At 32.9% G+C, this 19902-nt stretch overlaps 2 protein-coding genes and 1 long non-coding RNA gene across 3 annotated transcripts; 1 reads left to right on the top strand and 2 right to left on the bottom strand.

Annotated features, from left to right (window-relative positions):
• The first annotated feature begins 1063 nt into the window (after positions 1 to 1063).
• Positions 1064 to 6281, top strand: LOC128040551 (uncharacterized). The gene is made up of 2 exons (XR_008195216.1): positions 1064 to 1382; positions 6091 to 6281. It is a non-coding gene; the product is annotated as an uncharacterized LOC128040551 (long non-coding RNA).
• Positions 5480 to 6067, bottom strand: LOC105766569 (histone H4). Its single transcript, XM_012586068.2, has one exon. It carries the CDS (start codon positions 5936 to 5938, stop codon positions 5627 to 5629), a length of 312 nt encoding a protein of 103 aa, XP_012441522.1. The 5' UTR covers positions 5939 to 6067; the 3' UTR covers positions 5480 to 5626.
• A 10861-nt stretch (positions 6282 to 17142) lies between the features above and the next one.
• LOC105767728 (probable LRR receptor-like serine/threonine-protein kinase At1g74360) lies at positions 17143 to 18414 on the bottom strand. The gene is made up of 2 exons (XM_052629919.1): positions 18186 to 18414; positions 17143 to 17925 (listed from the first exon to the last, which is right to left on the bottom strand). The coding sequence occupies exons 1-2, from the start codon at positions 18250 to 18252 to the stop codon at positions 17237 to 17239; spliced, it is 756 nt and encodes a 251-aa protein (XP_052485879.1). The 5' UTR covers positions 18253 to 18414; the 3' UTR covers positions 17143 to 17236.
• Positions 18415 to 19902: the final 1488 nt, after the last annotated feature.

Raw genomic sequence — 19902 nt, 5'->3', positions numbered from 1 at the left:
AACCCAAGTTTAGCAATAACTGAATCAACTTTTTCGCCACTAAATCTCGTCTCTAAGAGGCCCAAAATGTTAGGTTTAAAATCCCTGCTATATTCCTAAAAGATATGAAGGAACTTGGTGCTGGCGCATCCCTAGCAATTCTATGAAAAGATAGTTAAATTCATAACAATAGAACTAGAAGCAAATACTAACCTTTAATGTTCAGACTAGCTGGATTTCTCTCGAGATGTGATTGCCTTATGCATCGCCTTCTCCTTAGATTTATCCTCGACTAGTTCGACTATGGAGTTCATTGAGTCTGATAATGGGACCCTCACGTTACCGAAATTTTTAAATCGACCTTCACGATCCTGAATGATTTTGCTAAAAGGTTTACCGTTACAAACAGCCACATTTTTTCCTCCCGGGCCCTGTCTCTTTGACATTTGATGTCTCTTAACAACCAGGCTCAAAACAGTTTCCAAATCTTTCAAAGAATGTATTTTCTTTAAAAGAAACTACCAAGTGTCTTACGAGATCAAGAATATTCGAATTCATTTTTTTGCATGGATTCAATTGGACCTTCAAAGGTTGGGTTGAAATGTGCACAGATATTCGATGCACTTACTGTTTCCTTATCATTAACCAACAGAATTAGGGTGTTTAATTCAACAATATTTGAAAATTTTAATAAAGTATTTTTAGTCATAGGGCTCATACCGGAATTCAGTGAAATGGGAGCCACGATAGTGTTGTCTCCAATTTGAATTGAATGTCCATCCATCAGTAATGTGGGAGCCACCATTGTGTTGTCTCCAAATTGGATTAAAAGGCCACCATTCAGTTTTGTACAGGCCACCACCATAGAATCCCTAATTTTGCTAGGAGAGCCCACGCATATAACAGGAGAGGGAGCCCCAAATATTCTACCCATTAAGCGTCATTGAGGCTTTAATGTTTGGGGCCCTACCATCTAACCTAGGCCTAATATTTGCCGCATCTTTTGACCCAACATGAGAAGGGTTTTCCTTTAATATGTTTGACCGTTCAAACCTATTTAGAAAATCGCCTTTTTGGAAAGATATCCCTGAGATATCTACAAATTTTTTCTCATTCTTGCCGCCATCATGCTCTAAGGCAGATAAGGTAGCAAATAGAGAACCCCTTAGCATTCGCTTGATTTTTACCTAAAAATTTGTCCTTCGAACTTAAGTTGTGCCACGATTACCTCCCAACGATCATCCATGGTCCGTAGGTTTCTAATGCCTCTACTATTTTATCCTTCTCCGGTTGAACCTCCACGGTTGCTATCTCCTTATAACCATCGCGGCCCAACTCTAGACCTTTAGATGGGAAAAGGTCACGTACATGCCCGTAACGGCTACACGAAAAATAAACTACTGGTAAGGATTCGTATTCGACTCTCTACAATGTGTTTTTCATCAATATTTGAGAGATTAGCGATTTGTCGATATTAATGAAAATCGCCATTCGAGTGAACCTCCCTCTTGAGCCACTGCTGTGTTAAAATCTAATTTAGCAACTTTACCTATTAGACCACCTATTTCTTCCAAGATTCTACGTTTGTAAAGTACCCCCGATAGCCCAAGTAAACAGATCCATGCCATGACAGTGCCAGGGAACGGTTGGAGGGGACTGAAGACAAGAGTCCACGACTGACCTGTGAGATATTGGACGAGCACAACCCGTGGACCTTGAGTGAGAACCTTCTCGTAATCCCACTATTCTGAAATCTCACCAGAAAATGGTCGTTTTCAACGTCCATAAGTTGAAATGAATGAGTTGGTTTCCAAAGGCTAAAAATCCTATTATGAAATGTAGTATAAGCCAAATTCCTACCTAACAGTTTCACCACCACCGTTAAGGCCATATCCCTTATTAGAATTTTCTGTAACCGGTCAGAAAAATTTATTGTTGGTATTCCATTAACCTTAGATTTCGTGAAATATCCCTCCTAAAATTCAATCTCCTCTTCTTGTACCGACTCCAAAGAACCTTTCCCAACTACTTTATCCCTCTAGGTCATCGGTGCCAAAGGGGATGGATCCACGTCTATAACACCCCTAACCCGTCTCTATCGCCGGTATAGGGTTATGGAGCATTACCATAAAATCAGAAATATTTAAACATCCTAACATTCAATAATTTAAATATATCTTAAACCATTCAATCACATACATTTTGTCCCTAAATCGAGCATTTGAGGCCCTAAAAATAGCTTGGAAGCAATTCGGGACTAATTTGCAACAAAACAAAAAGTTTAAGAATAAGTTGCAAAATTTGAAAAACAAGGGTCACACGCCTGTGTGGCCAGGCCGTGTAACTTTCAAACAAGGGACACACAGCCGTGTCCCAACCTATGTCCTCACCCGTGTAACTCATTGATTAGGTTCACACGATCGTGTCACACACTTATGTGTCAGGCCGTGTAACTCACTGACTTAAACACTAAGAAATTCATATATGACACACGGCCGTATGACAGCCCGTGTCTTAGGCCGTGTGAATCTAAAATATGCCTAAAATCAAGTCATTTTATAACCAAACTATGCATAAATATACAATCCAATTGTGCACACCTTCAAGTAACCTAAACATCATCCAAATACATATAAAGATGTCATTTCAAAGACCCTAATTCAACTAAACAATATGCCATTCAAAAGCACCACAATTATATCAAACAACAACTATCAAAACATGTCAATGTTGTCTCATTTCATGCATGATAACCTATTTCAACTATATACCAAAACATACCAAAAATAACCATTTTCAAACCATTCTAAACATACCATAAAGAGCCTTATTTACAAGCATTAACAAGTAACCAAAAATGACAAAGTTTGGTAAACATTAAAGTGCACCAACCAAACATAATCCTCAAGACTTTAACATATCAAAGCACCTTTACAAAACATCCTATACATGTCATTATTAATCTTGCCCAAAATATACAAAAACTACCAAAAAGACTTCTGGATAGTGTGATAGATCTCCGATAAGGTTCCAAATCGATCGAGTTTCCGATAATCTATAAAACAAAGGAAAGAAACTATGTAAGCAGTGAGTGTTTAATAAGCTCGTATAAACTTAAACATAACTTACCATTTTAATAATGCAATATATAGATTAAACAAATTCAACACCAACGTCATAAGCTTAGCAAAGCCTAATCAACATCACCAACTCACAAGTTAGTATATCTATCCATAACATAATTGAAATCAACTATAAGACATGTAAATTTCTATATGTACAACATCATTTAGTTCATAAATCCTTTCACTAAGTCATGATTCACTCCATTTGCATACTTACCATTTCGTTCCCTTTTCTTACCCGTTGAGCAATCTAAAGTTACATTGAATACTCGGGAAAGCTCACACGAAGTGTGCCTTTACATATAACCAAAAATCTTTCCTTTACATCAATACTCACACGAGCTGTGAAATGGGTCTACTCACACGAGATGTGGGTCAAAATGTAAACTACATGATGTAATCACACGAGCTGTGGAGAATCTGTAACAAATGCAAGACCTCAGCCATCAGTGGGACATTCAAGACCAGCACCCGAAACATGAAATCCCTACTGACATGTCATTTGTATCCTAAGAATCTCTAAGGTTCAACCGAGACTCGATATCCGTCAATTCATCATAGCATTCATACATTGATACATTTGTATTTTGATTCATTTACATGAAAAAAAAACATAATAAACATTCAATTTAAACAACATTTAAACTATTACAGTTCATACAAACTTACATTGATAACTAGGGCGTAGAAGTAAGATCGAGCTAATCTGAAGCTTTAGCTTTTCCTCGATCTAATTCTGAATGTGGTTTATCTTGATCTAAATAGATATTTTCAATCAATTAAATACTTTTAATATTCGATTTAATCCATATGTCATATTTATAAAAATTATCAATTTTCCCTAACATTTTAACTTTTCACAATTTAGTCCTTAAGCTTATAACTTCAAATCTAACCATTTTAATCTAAATCCATGTTAACCATAGATACAAGGGACTTTGAAACAACCTATATCTACCACCATTTCACAATAAAACCCTAGAATTTATATCTTTAACAAATTAATCTCTATTTCCAAAATTCATCAAAATCACTTTAAAAAAACTTGTTTATTTTTCAACAATGATTCATAATCTATCAATTAACATCAAAACTCATTCAAAAACATTGATGGTAAGTCCCTCAACCTTTAACAATTTTACAAACTAACCCTCGGGCTAGCTAGATTAAGCTAAAACAAACTTAAAAACATAAAAATCATTAAAAACGGGGCTTGAATTTATACCATGCAAGAAGAAAACAAAACCGAAGCTTTCCCCTCTTCAATGGTGAAATTCGGCCAAGACAAGTGAAAATGAGAAAGATGATAACTTTGTTTCATCTTTCTTTACTTAAATTTTCTTTTAATTACACAATTGCCATTTTAACCTTTAAAAACTATTAAAATTTCAACAAAACCTTATCCATGCACATCCACTAACACCTTAAATGGTTTATATATCATTCAAGTCTTTTAGTTTAAGATTTCATAACCAAGAGACCCCTTTAACTAATAGAACTTAACTTTTACAACTTTTACGATTTTGTCCTTCCTACTTAATTAACTACTTAAACATCAAAATTTCTTAACGAAATTTTAATACGACCTTAATATATTCCTGTAGATATTAAATAAATAACAAAATAATAATTTACTCGTCGAAATTATGATCCCAAAACTACTATTATCGATATCACTAAAAACGGGCTGGTACAACAATCATCTCATTAACCAAGTCTAACTCCACTTCCTTGAACCTAACCTTTTTGGTATTCCTGTCCTCAATCGGAATATTATTTCCATCACCGTCAGCCAAGATTTCCATTGAGAACGAGAGTAATTTTCCTTTTATATATTCAATGTTTCTTTTAAATAGCCTTTTGTTTTATATTTATATCATTGTACACTTCTTGATCCATTATTATTCACAGTACTGTATTTAAAGAAAAACTAAAAAATATATGCTTCAAAGGCTAGATTGATAGAGCAATTCAAAATGATGTAAAACTCTCTACAATTAAGCCGTTGTTGTCCCATTGTCTGTTTCACCTTGACAACCATGATTAACTCAAGTCTCACATAAATTGAATCCTTGAATTACGAGGTAACTATGTGGTGGAAGAGGTGCAGTATGTTCTGAAACTTTGGCCTGCTTTGTTATAGCTCCGGGACACATCTGACACCAAACATCAAGGAAATGTGTGGGGAAAGGAGGGATGGAAACCCCATTTGATTGGCCAAAGAAATATGTCAATGCCTCGTTTCTTTCATTTTGATTAGGTAGCCATTAAAATTTTCATTTCACTCAACGTTGGAACCTTATTGTCAATTCCACCTTTGGGGAAGCATACAACACCATAAACGATAAAATCATTTTCTCAAAAATAATTTAAGATTGACAAAAAGACCATCAAGTTTCAATAAAAACATGCAAATGATTATGCGAAATTACAAACTATAACAGTGAACAACGAAGCCCAGCTTGTAATTTTGGCAGAGCCCTACAATTTTCCCCTAATTAAAAACCTAGGCACTAAATCATCTAACCGCCAAATCCATACAAAGTCCTACCCTGCCTCTTCAGTGCATAAACCACATCCATGGCAGTCACCGTCTTTCTCCTGGCGTGTTCGGTGTAGGTAACAGCATCGCGAATCACGTTCTCCAAGAATATCTTGAGAACTCCGCGCGTTTCCTCGTAGATCAAGCCGCTAATACGCTTCACTCCTCCCCTACGTGCCAGGCGTCGAATAGCCGGCTTTGTGATGCCCTGGATGTTGTCACGGAGAACCTTACGGTGGCGCTTCGCTCCTCCTTTGCCCAGTCCCTTGCCGCCCTTCCCTCTTCCTGACATGTTCGATATCCAACCAAATTTAAGAGACTTCAACGATTTGGATAATAAAATTGGAAATTTGAGGAGCGAAACAAAATTGCGAGGTATTTTATAGCGGGAACTGGGGAGTTTTTTGTTTAGATAGTGATCCATGCGATTTCTCTATTTTACAGTGCCCGTTGACTACTCGTAATGGAGGGTTCAGATGAAGAGAAATATCGGCGTGGATCGATGACCTGGATTATTGGGAGTTATTTTTAAGGTGATAGGTATCAAAACAGCAAATACTTTATAATTTTCAGAAAATACTTTATACCAAATGCATTTTCTATATAATTTTGATTTCTCTGGTTTGTTGGTTGAATGCTTACCTTTTTTATTTTTAGGTTTTAAATTTGAATCTCCTCTAAATTTGATCATGGGTCGGGTCATCCGGCCCGACCTGAAGGCCAGCCTGAAATGTGGAAGGGTTTGGAAAAAAATATAAGTCTAAAAAATAGGTTTGGACAAAAAAAAAGGCCCGTTTAAAAAACGGGTCATGCCTCGGGTAAACCATTTTTGGCCCGAACCTGGTCCAAATTCACTGAAGGACAAAAAAAATCTGTTTTTTTTTTGTTTTTGAATGTTATTTTCTTGTTGTTTTCTTTTTATTTTGCTACTATTTTACTATTATGTTACTACTATTTTGTTGTTATTGTTTGGATATTGTATAAAGCTTATTTTATTGTTAATTTTGTTATTATTTTCAAGGCATTTCTTAATTTTGTTATTATTTTAGAGGTTTTTACTTGTTAAGTTGCATTTACCTTAGTGTTATTTAAGTCTACATATTTTTTAAAATTTATTTTCAATTTGTTGGGAAATATTTATGTTGATGTTTTGGGAAATATTTATGTTGATGTTTTTAGTATTTTTGATGTATTATACATATTTAAAAATTATATAAAAATAATATAAAAATTAATACAGGCGGGCTGGGTCGGGCCCGAGTTTTAACATTTTTATCAGGGTCGGGATTGGGCAAAATTTTAGGCCCATTTTTTGGGCCGAGCCTGGGCCTAGTAAATGGGCTTAAATTTTTAGTTGAGCCCAGCCCTTGAGCACCTCTAATCTCCTCTTATATTTATTTATTCTTTTCTAATCAACTTTGCTTCAAGATCTTTTTTAATTAATAAATATGTTATTTTTAAGTTTTTAATTAAAAATGTTTTTAAATTTTTATTTTAATTTTTAATTAATAAATTCTTAATTTATATAGACAAAATAATAAATATGTAATTATATAATGAAAACAAAAAATTTTATATATACCATTATATTAAATATATTTTATTTTAAAAGAAATCAACTAAATTTTTTATATCGGGTTCTTGTCGCTTCTATATTGGATCTAATTTATATGTGCCTCCTAAACTTTTAACCTAGCACTTTATAATTTAATCCAACTTAATACATGTTTTTCTATTTCTCAAAATAAATATTAATTAATTAATTAAATTAGATAAATTAATTTTCCAATAAAATAATTTTCTTAACTCAATTCTAATTCTGCTAACATCATGGAAATTTTACAATAAAAGAATTTTTGAGAAAATATATTTTGTAACACCCTTCACCCGGCCCGATTGTCGAACCTGGGTTACGGGATGCTACTTTTGTTACCAGAACAATTCACATTTAAAAACTCAACAGAAATTCATTCAATCCTCATTTCTTAATATAAATACATGCACCACACATTAATCAAGTAAAATCAAGACTTAAACAAGCTTACTAAAGCTCTAAATTTGACCCGAGCATGTATAAGGACCAAACTGTAAACTTTTCAAAGTTTAAGCATGGGTATCGATACTCAAGTCAAGTATCGATACCATTTTTAATTTTGATGTTTTAAAAATCAAGTTAAAATACACAAGTATCAATACTCAAGTTAGGTATCGATACCGTTTTGGCATTATGCCAATTTCAAATTTTAAAATCGAGCCAATTTTTTGCCGATACCTTTATAAGTACGTTCTTCAGAAAAATAAGTATCGATACTTATATGAGTATCGATACCAAATTGACATTCTGTTGATTTAAAAATAATATTCATTTGGTAAAGTATCGATACTTCAACCTATAGTATCGATTTTTTTTGTTAAAATGTCAAAAATCTCATGTTTGGTATCATTTCTCATGCTCAAACTAAAACCAACTCAAAAAGAACCTTAAGTACACATATAACCTGTATAAAACACCATTCAAGCATACACCAACATCTCGTATTAAAAATCTTAACTATCAACAACCAATATGCCACCAATTTAGCACCTTTTCACAAACAAACATATACATACAACATGCCTCAAATGGCCCTCAAAATGAAACTTTCACCTATACATTTCATGTCAAATAAACTATACACAACCACAATACCTACTCAATCATCTTTTCACCAATCATGCAAATAACCATTACTTTCACAATGCATACTATTCAAATTCATTAATTACTTTAACATCACCATTAACTTTTATCATCAAATTATTTTATCTAAACCTTACACATTACCAATATGTACACTTAATTACATAATATATACCATTCAAAATATATGACACATTCAAGATCCAAAGTATCAACATCATTCAAGGAAGTACACATAAACATAGCATTGTCTATGTACATGCCACATAACTAAGTTCAGAATGGTTAAAAGACTATTGAATCGAAGACTTAATAGACTCTGAAATGATCTAATCGCCTCATTCCGCAAAAGACAACTATAAAATAAGAAACATAGCCGAGTAAGCATTTTGTATGCTTAGTAAATTCATGGGAGTTAAAATAGTAAACTCACCTCAAATCACAATTAACATATCAAATTAGCTACATGAATATAATTTCTTGTTACCACATTTCACAATAACAAGGTGAGTATGTCAAAAAATCGAGCCATAAACATTTCAATTAGTACGAATCAATCCCATTTAGTGTCATTTAATTAAACTCGTTAATTACATTTCATTTACATCATACTTATATCATATAAAAAATTCCAAAACAATACATATCATCATTCAATTGTTTCCCTTTTCCAATAATTGATTAGCCCGATAAACTATAATCAACAGATACGGATACGCAGGTAACTACCAAAACACACTTGATTGCTCATTTGAGTGATAACTCCAATACAAACATGAGCGCTAAAGTGCTAAACCTGTAGGCATCATATGTTATAATACATTACATCCCTCTAGAACACACCAAGGTCTCAATAGAGACAATTAGTAATAGTGGTCTCCAAATAGACAAAACTCGGTAATCTGCAACAAATGCTAGATTTCTGTATAAACAATGAATTCTCCGTATATCAATATCATTACATACCATATCTCGTGCAATATTCAAATAAACCTATTGGCATGCCAATTGTATCCTATCATTTCTTACATTTATTTAGGCACATTTAACACATCAATTCATTTCTTTACAATTCAATCATTTTCTCACCATTTGTACCATTTTATAACCAATTCAACATACAATCACAAGTTACGCTTTCATAATTTAAACACAAAAAATCATTTACAACATAGAAACACCATATGAACTTACGTACAAAAATTGCTAACAAGTTGAACTGTAGGGACTAATTAGTAATTTTCTTTTCCTCAATTATCTATTGGTTGATTCAAATCTTGATCTATATGGTAATTCATTTCAATTTATCGCTTTAAAATGTCTTATAACAATTTATTTCATGCATATACTAGTCCAATTTCATTTTAAAATTCCTAAATTTTTACATTTTATTCAATTTAGTTCATAAAACTGAAACAATCATAACTTTCACATTGAAGTCCTGTTTTCAATCCGATTTCAATCACATCCTTTTATAGAAATTTCATACTAATTTTGAAATATTTTTATTTTAGTCCCTATGTTCAAAACTAACAACTTTCACTTTACAAATCTAAGCTTAAAAGCTAAATATTTAACATCAAAAGCTTCAAAATTCATCAATGATAGCATTCCCAAACTTTAACAATTTTACAGTTTAATACTCAGACTAGCTAAATCAACCTCCCAAGATCTCAAAAACCTAAAATTTACAAAAAAAAAAGGAGGACTTACCATGCAAGGCCAATTGTATTGAAGCATTCAATAATGGCTTCTCTATTCTATTTTATGTATATTCGGTGAATAAGAGAAAACTAAAGAAGATGACACTTTTCTATTGTTTAAACACATTATTAATTTTATTTTTTACATATTTTAAATTAAAATATGCCTTAACCATCCACTATAATGAAAAATGGCCTAATTTCCTTTTAAATAATTGATTTAATTACTATTTAGGCCCTTTAATCAATAAAAATCTATAGCTATTAACTTTTATGGTTTTTACAATTTAGTCCGTATAACTTAATTACTAACCAATCGACGAAAAATATCGGACCAAAAATCAACATAACACCATGATAGACTTGTAAATATTAAATAATAACATAAATTTACTCGACCAATGGAAAATGAGGTTTCAAACCACTATTTACGACACCATTAAAAATGAGTTTATACATATTTAATTTTCATATTCAACGAATTCACAATGACTAATTAATTTAATTTCATTTTCAAACTTCAATTATTTAATTAAATAATAATTTAAAAATCTTAAATTAATTATCAAGTCATTTCTATACTTACTTGAGAAAACACATTCATTTCCAAATGTGACTCATTTCTCTAACTTTATTATTTCAAACCATTTCTTTTATTTGGTTCTACATGCAATTCATTTATGGTTTCAACGAGCTAATGGAAGGACCAATTGGACATATATAATTAGGGCTCAAATGATTTATAATTATGTTTAAGCTTTTTGTTTATTAATTATAAACTCATGTAGTCACGCTATCATTCCACTATAGTATTATGACTAAGTTCTCCCTAATTACATACTATTACAAAAGCTACTCAATTAGTGCTCATCCAATGACATTGTCATTAGTGTATTATCGTCATAGTATATCCTTAATCTCTTTGCGATAAATTTATTCTCTCAATATTATCTTATTTTATTTCATGGTAACAATTACATCTTTATTCATGAAAAGTCAATTACTATCAAATAGTAATCAAATCATTTATCACAAAGACAAATGGCTCATGACTACATTTACTTTTCATCTATCATGTAATACCGATGAGGCTACATACTGCGGAAGTTGTATACACAACACATCAACTTTCGATTCCTTATTTATTTGAACTTAAGTTTTTACTTACATTAAAGTATACGAGTTATACATACATAGTCTATTATCCATGAATAATTAAGGTATATCACACTATGAACGTCACAAGTGAATAAATTCATAAACGGATTTAGGATCTATTCTACTTGGGTCCTATTCAATGTACTACCAATCCAGTTAGTCATATCTATGTCTCTATCTTTTGGGAGTCATCCACTCCGATACTCAAGACAAATCATCTCCCCAATTGAACTTGATAGACAAAATATTAGTCTTTCAATCGGTTTGCTCATTTCTGATTAGACTAAGGACATGTTTAGGTTCATCTACTAATAATATAAGTTGTCTTTTTGTATTACAATCCAATCACATAATAACGCTTAGTACTAGTTAAATATTAGATAACCAATGGGTCAATATTTGTTTCCATTTTGTTTTGTGTGAAAAACATTAAGACAATATTTAAAGTGTATTAATGTAATTAATGAGTATTATTATTAGACCAATTTGTTCGAAAAATACAAGTGTACATAGACGAAAAAACTACACTTGATACACTAGATCCAACATTAAATCCATAAACTATTTATACATAATATATCCAACATTAAATCCATAAACTATTTATTCATAATATATGCGTTTATTCTTTCTATTTATATAATAATGAAATCCATTCATATTATGAAAAGAAACTTAAAGAATTTCTAAATTTTAAATTAAATCTTATGAAGTATGAAATAACAAATTATGCCAACTTAAAATTTATGTATAATGATCATTCCCCAAAATAGGAAGTAAATACATTTTATATTTTTATAATATTTAATAAGGTAAGGGATTAGAGATGTTGCAATCATTACTTAATTTCAATAGAATTCCTTTGTTATTACACTATGATATTAGAAGATCCAACAAATATCTTGTTAAATTGATATTTAATTCTATATTTTCTTTTTGTTGTAGATAAGAAGGAAGGCAATTACATCATGCTTTTGCTGTTTGATAGATTAGGAAAAAAGTTACAGATTTATTCGATGCATTGGAATCTAAAATTTAAGTAGCATTAATTAAAAGATTGATAATTGAAGAACAACAACATTTCTTCATCAACATGACAAACATCATATTTATCCTACTAGACTGATGTTCAGCCAATACTCTTGCTGCTGCTCTAGTTGTGTTGATAAGGTAACATAACCCTTGGAACGCCACTATAGCTGACTTTTTCCACCCAACTTTCTTTTAGTAATCGTTTCGCCCTCCATTCATGGATACCATCAACCACTGTGGCAAACCAATGTGGTTCACCTTTCCAAAAAATAGAATACAATATAGCTACTCCCAATACCATTCCACATCCATACCCTGTCAACAATGCCTTCTAAAATTCACTTTTATCCTGTGACTGTAGCGATGGTGGTGGCGGTTGTGGAAGTTAATCGTCAAAGTTGAACAACAAATTATGCAATAGTGGATTTCCTAGAAAGGAATCTTTCCCAAATGTTGATAATTTCCCTGTTGCTAGAATTATACCAGCAAGGAACGGATTGAATGAAATGTTGAAGTTGCTTAAATCATGCAACTTACCCAACTCCACGAGAAAAATGCCTGAAAAATTGTTCACTGACAAATCAAGATTCTTTAAGCATCGAATATTCCCAATTTCGGTCAGAATTTGGCCCGAAAATTCGTTCCTTGAAATGTTTAGGACTATAAGTGGTAACTTACCCATCTCTGCAGGCAGTTTCCCATTGAATTCATTGGAGCTAAAATCTAACACACTAAATTTCTACATCTTAGCCGTATCTGAAGGGACCTCCCCCTAGAGTTTATTCCCCCTAAGCTGAAGATAACCTGAGACCACATACTCCCGCACCGGTGAACCTCTATCACATATTTGAAAAAAATCATACCCTTTAAGCAATCCAATTCTTATGCTTCTACAAGTTTTCCTAGTAAGAATGGTATAGACAAAGCCAAAAGGCGAGTAGTTTATAGTTAGCAATCTCTACATCACCAAACACTCCGTAGGACCGGTATTCATCAGCTGGCTTCGTCGATCTGATTCAATTGTTAAAATGGGATTTCTTCTAATATTTGTAAACTCAAGAGGGAAATTCTCGGTAAGTCAATTGTTAGCAAGATTTAGCCATAATGATCTAGAATAGTTTCTAAGTTGACGGGGAATTTCACCGGTTAATGAGTTGTTTGCAAGCATTAACCACAATAGGGATCTTCCAAACGTAGGCGAAATTGATCCAGAGAGGCCATTGAAGGAGAGATCAAGGGCTTGTAGATGTGACAAGTCTCCATACACCGATGGTATGTCGCTTGTAAATTGATTGTAGCCTAAGATTAAGAACTTCAAGCCTAGCATCAGAGAGATTTCAACTGGTAATTCACCAGAAAAGTTATTGTAACTTAGATCGAGTTGAGACATATTTGTTAGCTTGTGAATCCCAGAAGAAAGTATCCCATCTGTGTATGAATTCCCATGAAGTGTAAGAGATTTCAACTGTGTGAATCTTCCAAAAATCTCATGAACTTTTCCACCAAAACTGTTGTTGCTCAAATCCAGTGAAGCCAATTTCTTCAGGTTTAAAAGAGATTCAGAAATCAGTATTGAAAAACGATTGTTACCCAATAATAAGCTTTCCAGGGTAGAAATTGATCCCAACTCTAAGGGAATTGGCCCTGAAAAGTTGTTTCCCCATAGATTTAGGGTAACCAAATTGTTAGAAGATGGCTTACATGCAGACCAAGGCAGTCCGAGCCATGCAAGTAGCAGCTGAAGTATATGCTACTGTTATGTTACTTTTCAGTTAATGTTTTGTTGCTTAGTTAGATTAGAACTAAGTTAGTAACATGCTTGATGTAATTTGGTGCTGATAGATTTGATAAATTAGCTTAACCAAGAGTGCAAGCAAGGATTTATAAGTTTCAAGACTTAGTTAGTGGAGTTAGGTATGTTTAGGTAACATTTTCATTTGTTTGACAAGTTGATTGCTTGGTATATGTAATTCCTTTTGTTCTCAATGAAATGATGATGAATCTTTTAGTAAATTCTTCTTCTTCTTTTGGTTTTCTATCAAGCATTTTGTTCTTATAGCTTAAGGTTAATTTCTTTGTTTGTTTATCAAGATATTGTACCTTAAAGCTTAAGTTTCAGCTGAAATTTCTTATTCTATTTTCTAAGATCCAAAAATTGGTATATGGAGCTGATTTCTTAGAGGACCTTTCTCTTTTCTATTCTCAAAAACGATGCCTTCATCAAGTTTCTCTCCAACACCACCACCAATGTTCAATGGTAAAGGATACCCCATTTGGGTAGTGAAAATAAAGACCTACCTGCAGGCATTTGACTTGTGGGAGGTTGTTAATGCTGATGTTGAACCATCTCCCTTAAGAGCTAACCCCACGGTAGCTCAGAACATGCAACATTCTGATGATAGAGCCAAAAGGTACAAGGCAATGTCTTGCATTCAAAACAGTGTGTCAGACTTGATTTTCACAAGGATTATGGCCTGTGAGATTCCAAAACAGGCTTAGGACAGGCTCAAAGAGGAGTTTCAAAGAACTGAAAAAACAAGACAACAACAACTCTTGAATTTGAGAAGGGATTTTGAAAATTTGAAGATGATGGAATCAGAAATAGTTAAGCAATATTCAAACAGAATTATGGCTATTGTGAACAGCATCAGATTGCTTGGGGACCAATTCAGTGAAGCTAGAATAGTGGAAAAGGTTATTTTAACCTTACTTGAGAGATATGAAGCCAAAATCTCTTCCCAGGAAGATTCAAGAGATCTGTCAAGCATCTCTTTGGCTGAGCTAATCAATGCCCTCTATTCTTAGGAACAAAGAAATCCTAGCAGACATGAGGAGCATCAAGAAGGTGCCTTTCAAGCCAAGAGCAGACCAACCTCGAGCTCCTATGGCTACAAAGGAAAATAAACTTGGCCAGACAAATCAAGAAGAGATGTAGCAAGAAAAAGGTATCCACCTTACTCACATTGCAAAAGAGTTAGCCATCCTGAAGCTAACTGCTGGTACAGACTTGATGTACAGTGCAAGATGGGCCATGTTGAGAAGGTTTGCAAAAACAAAGGCAAGCAGAAGCAAAACTAGCCTCAACAGCCTAGAACAGAATCTCAAGTGGTAGAGGAAGGTTGTGATAAGGAAGAACAAGTATTTACTGTCTCCTACTCGGCTGCTAGAAGAAAAACCACAAAAAGGTGGCTGAATAATAGTGGTTACACAAACCACATGACACTTGATGCTGCTATTTTCAAGAGCATTGATAGAAGTTTCAACACAAAAGTAAAAGTGGGCAATGGACACTACATTAAAGCAGAAGGCAAGGGAGATGTGCTGAATGACACTCCTTCAGGTATCAAACTCATTTCCAATGTTTTGTTAGTACCTGAAATAGATAGAAATCTACTAAGTATTGCTCAACTAGTTGAAAAAGGATACTCAGTTGTATTCAAAGGAAAAGAATGCCTGATTAGTGATCCAAGTGGATCCAAACTCATGCTAGTGATCTAAGTGGATCCAAACACTGCTTATAGTGTCTCTGTATGTGGATGACTTGTTAGTAACATGTGAAAACAATGTTGTGCTTTCAAATTTCAAAGGCAAAATGGAGAGCATGTTTGAAATGTCAGATTTAGGTGAAATGTCCTATTTCCTTGGCATGGAAGTATTTCAGACTCAGCAAGGGATTTTCTTAAGCCAAAAGGCATTTGCCTTGAAAATTCTGAACAGATTCTCCATGCAGAATTGTAAAGCAACTATCTCTCCAGTTGTTATTGGAGAAAAGCTGACAAGCCAGGGTGATTTCGAGAAAGTGAATGAATCAACCTATAGGAGCCTAGTTGTATGTTTGCTCTACTTGATAGCCATAAGACCAGACATAATGTTTGCAGTCAACCTCCTATCCAGGTTCATGCACGGCTGCAATGTGAACCATTTTCAAGCTGCAAAGAGAGTCCTCAGGTACATTAAAGGCACTCTGAACTTTGGGATAATATTTACCAAGGTTGACAGTTTGAAGCTCCTTGGTTTTGCTGACAATGACTGGGCAGGATCAATAGATGACATCAAAAGCACTTCAAGGTATTTGTTTACCCTTGGTTCAACTATTTTTTTTTGCTGGAGTTCAAAGAAGCAAACTATTGTTGCTCAATCAACAACTGAAATAGAATATGTAGCAGCTGCAGGAGCTGTTAACCAAGCAATTCGATTAAGGAAGATCATGGCAGATATGAACTTGCATCCAAGAGAAGCAACAGAGATCAGATGTGATAACCAATCTGCTGTTGCAATTGCAAAGAATCCAGTGTTTCATAGGAAAACAAAGCATTTTAAGATCAAGTTTCATTTTGTTAGGGAAATGGAACAATCTCAAGAAATTAGACTAGTTCATTGCAGTTCTGAAGATCAGTTAACAGATATCTTGACAATGCCTCTTTGTGTGTCAAGGTTCAAGAATTTGAGAGCCAAGTTGGGAGTTTGCAACATGCAAGCCAAGGAGGAGTGTTAGAAGATGGCTTACATGCGGACCAAGGCAGTTCGAACCATGCGAGTAGCAGCTGAAGCATATGATGCTGTTATGTTACTTTTCAGTTAATGTTTTGTTGCTTAGTTAGATTAGAACTAAGTTAGTGACATGCTTGATGTAATTTGGTGCTAATAGATTTGATAAATCAGCTTAACCAAGAGTGCAAGCAAGGTTTTATAAGTTTCAAGACTTAGTTAGTGGAGCTAGGTATGTTTAGGTAACATTTTCATTTTTTTTTTTGACAAGCCGATTGCCTGGTATATGTAATGCCTTTTGTTCTCAATGAAATGATAATGAATCTTTCAGCAAATTCTTCTTCTTCTTTTGGTTTTCTGGCAAGCATTCTGTTCTTATAGCTTAAGCTTAATTTCTTTGTTTGTTCATCAAGATATTGTAGCTTAAAGCTTAAGTTTCAGCTGAAATTTCTTATTCTGTTTTCTAAGATCCAACACAAATTCTTGCAATTCGAAATCTCCCCTGGAACCTCACTCTGGAATTTGTTTTCTATAGATCCAAAATCTGCACAGTACAATTCTCCATAAAACAAGATGCCGGGACTGACCCTGTGAAATAGTTTTCAGCAACTGAAAACTCAATTAGCGTTGCAAACCCTGTCCAAATATTACCACTAAAATTATTGGAGCTCAAATCCAGATACTGCGGATTCCAGCAGCCATCGAAGTAGTCAGTGCTACCCCAGAAATTATTCATTGAAAGGTTTGCAACAACTAGTTTGTGGCAAATTGCTGGGAAACTAAACTTGACCTCCCCATGAAACCGATTAGTAGACAAATCAAGCTTCTCTAAACCGGTCAATCCAGTCAACATCAGCTCACCTCCGAGAATATTATGTGATAAGTTGAGATACACAAGGTTGTGGCATCTATTCAAATCATCAAGGATCACTCCATTTAGCGTGTTTGTAGAGAGATCAAGATGTTGAAGGTGAGTTAAGGCTGAGAAGTTGTTGAACATTTCCCCAGAAATATTGCTGTCAGAAAGGTCCATACCAACGATTCTCGCCTCGCCATTAGAGCACAAGATTCCATACCACTCACATGGATTTGAGCTCTTTTCATTCCATTCTGTGTATCTTCCTCGATTAACTCGGTTTTGTTCTTCCAGAAATGATTTCAGGTTCAGCAGGACTTCTTTGTCTGTGTCTAGAGAATTTCCTGAAACAGCAGCAAAAGCTGCAAATTCAAACAACTTGTAATGGATCACCATGAGTAAATGATAGGACTAACACTAAAAATTTTCACCTCCGAAAAACATGGACAAGATATAGAAGTCTTTGTTTAAACATATCAAAGATATAATATAATTAAACTAGAACTGTTTAAAAAAAACATTTGAGGTTAGCAGGACATATATGCCTATAAGAGTAACAAAACTGTAATAATAAAGGAAAAAAAAAAGGAATTTAGATAATAATAAGCGAATGGGTTTCAACCTGTAATTAGGATTAAGAATATGCGAATAACTAAAGAGCAGCATGAGTAAGCTTTGTCTTCTAACATGGTCTACTTTTTGTTGTTCCGGTCTGAAAATCTAGGGTTGTGGTAAAGTACTAAGTTCCTTGAACAGGAAACAATTAACTGAAGACAAGTCTGGGTTCTTCTCCATGTCTTTTTTCTTTTCTGAAATCTATGGGAAAGGAAATGAGAAGGAAATTCAATTACTAAAACTAGTGACGTTAGCAGAGCCAAAAAAGTCAGGTAGTCGTAAAAATTAGTTAGTTTCTTGTCCAACTCGTTGACTGACTAATGTTCTACGCTTTTAGTTTCTTATTCAAGATTAGAACAAGCATCGGCATAGAACGTTCGTCTACCTGAGAGTTTTTTTTGGTTTAATACCTCTTTGGCCCCTTTACTATAGCTAAATTATCACTTTGGTACCTATATTATTTTTTATTAGTTTCCCCCCTATACTTTCGTTCTGTATACCTGGTGACCCATCTATATATTTTCCATTAAAAAAGTTAAATAAGCCAATGTCATGCTGCCAGGTGTCAATCAAAAGTAAAAATTAAAATTTTAAAAATAACAAAATTCTTTTTAAAAATCATTAAAAATTTCAAAAATCTCAACAAACCACCCAAAAAATCTTAAAAATTAGAAAATTATTAAAAATTAAAAAATCATAACCTATTTTTAAAAATTATAAGAAAATATATATATTTAAAATTATAAGTATGCAAAACTTAAAAAATTCATAAAATTTTAAATAAAGCGTTTGTTTGGAATTCTAGATTTTTTAAGAAAATCTTAAAATATTTAAATAATTTTATGATATATATTTTAAAAGGCTTAGGATTTTTGAATTTTGAAATTCCTTTTACATTTTTAAGAAATTATGAGTTTTTAGTAAAAATACCATAAAATTCTTTAAATGGGATTAGAGACCAGTGAATAAAAAGATGTCTAAAGATTTTTTTTGAGCATTTTGAGAGTTATTTGACTTGAGTTATGAGAGTACAAATCTTTCTTCTTCTTCTTCTTCTTTTTTTTAAACAGACGAGGTTAAATGTTTAATTGATTTGTTGATTTATTGATCTTTCTAACATTCTAATTCCATACATAAGCTTAACTTTTAATTAATCATTTTTCTTGAGTTTTTCTTATATGTTTCTAAGAGATTATTTAACTACATCTATTCCATTGAATTAATTTTTAAAGAATTTTATGATATTTTTACTAAAAAATTAAATTTTATTTAAAATAAAAATTCAAAAATTCCTAAAATTTTCAAAATATATAATAAAATCATTTAAAAGTTTCATAAAATTTTAAGATTTTCTAAAAACCTAGAATTCCAAACAAATGATTTTTTTAAAAGTTTTATGAAAAGTTTTAAAATTTTCAAATATTTTTGAAGTTTCGCATACTATAATTTTCAAAAATAAGTTACGATTTTCTTTTTAATTTGTTTAATAGATTTTCAAGTTTTAAGATTTTTTGGGGGTTTTTTAGATTTTTTGGATTTTAATGGCATTTCTAAATTCAATAATATTTTTAAAAAATTAAGATTTTTTTACTTTAATTAAGACGTGGCGGTGTTACATTGGTTGATTTAACTTTTTTTAACAGAAAATATATAACATCCTAATACCCAACTTGATCGCTAGATCCGAGTTACGAGATGTCACATCTGTTGTAGAAGCAACTACG

The sequence above is a fragment of the Gossypium raimondii genome, chromosome 4 (assembly GCF_025698545.1).
Source record: "Gossypium raimondii isolate GPD5lz chromosome 4, ASM2569854v1, whole genome shotgun sequence".
In the NCBI taxonomy this organism is placed as follows: Eukaryota; Viridiplantae; Streptophyta; class Magnoliopsida; order Malvales; family Malvaceae; genus Gossypium; species Gossypium raimondii.
Note: the sequence above shows the minus strand (reverse complement) of the source record. Positions and strands in the feature narration are given on the sequence as shown.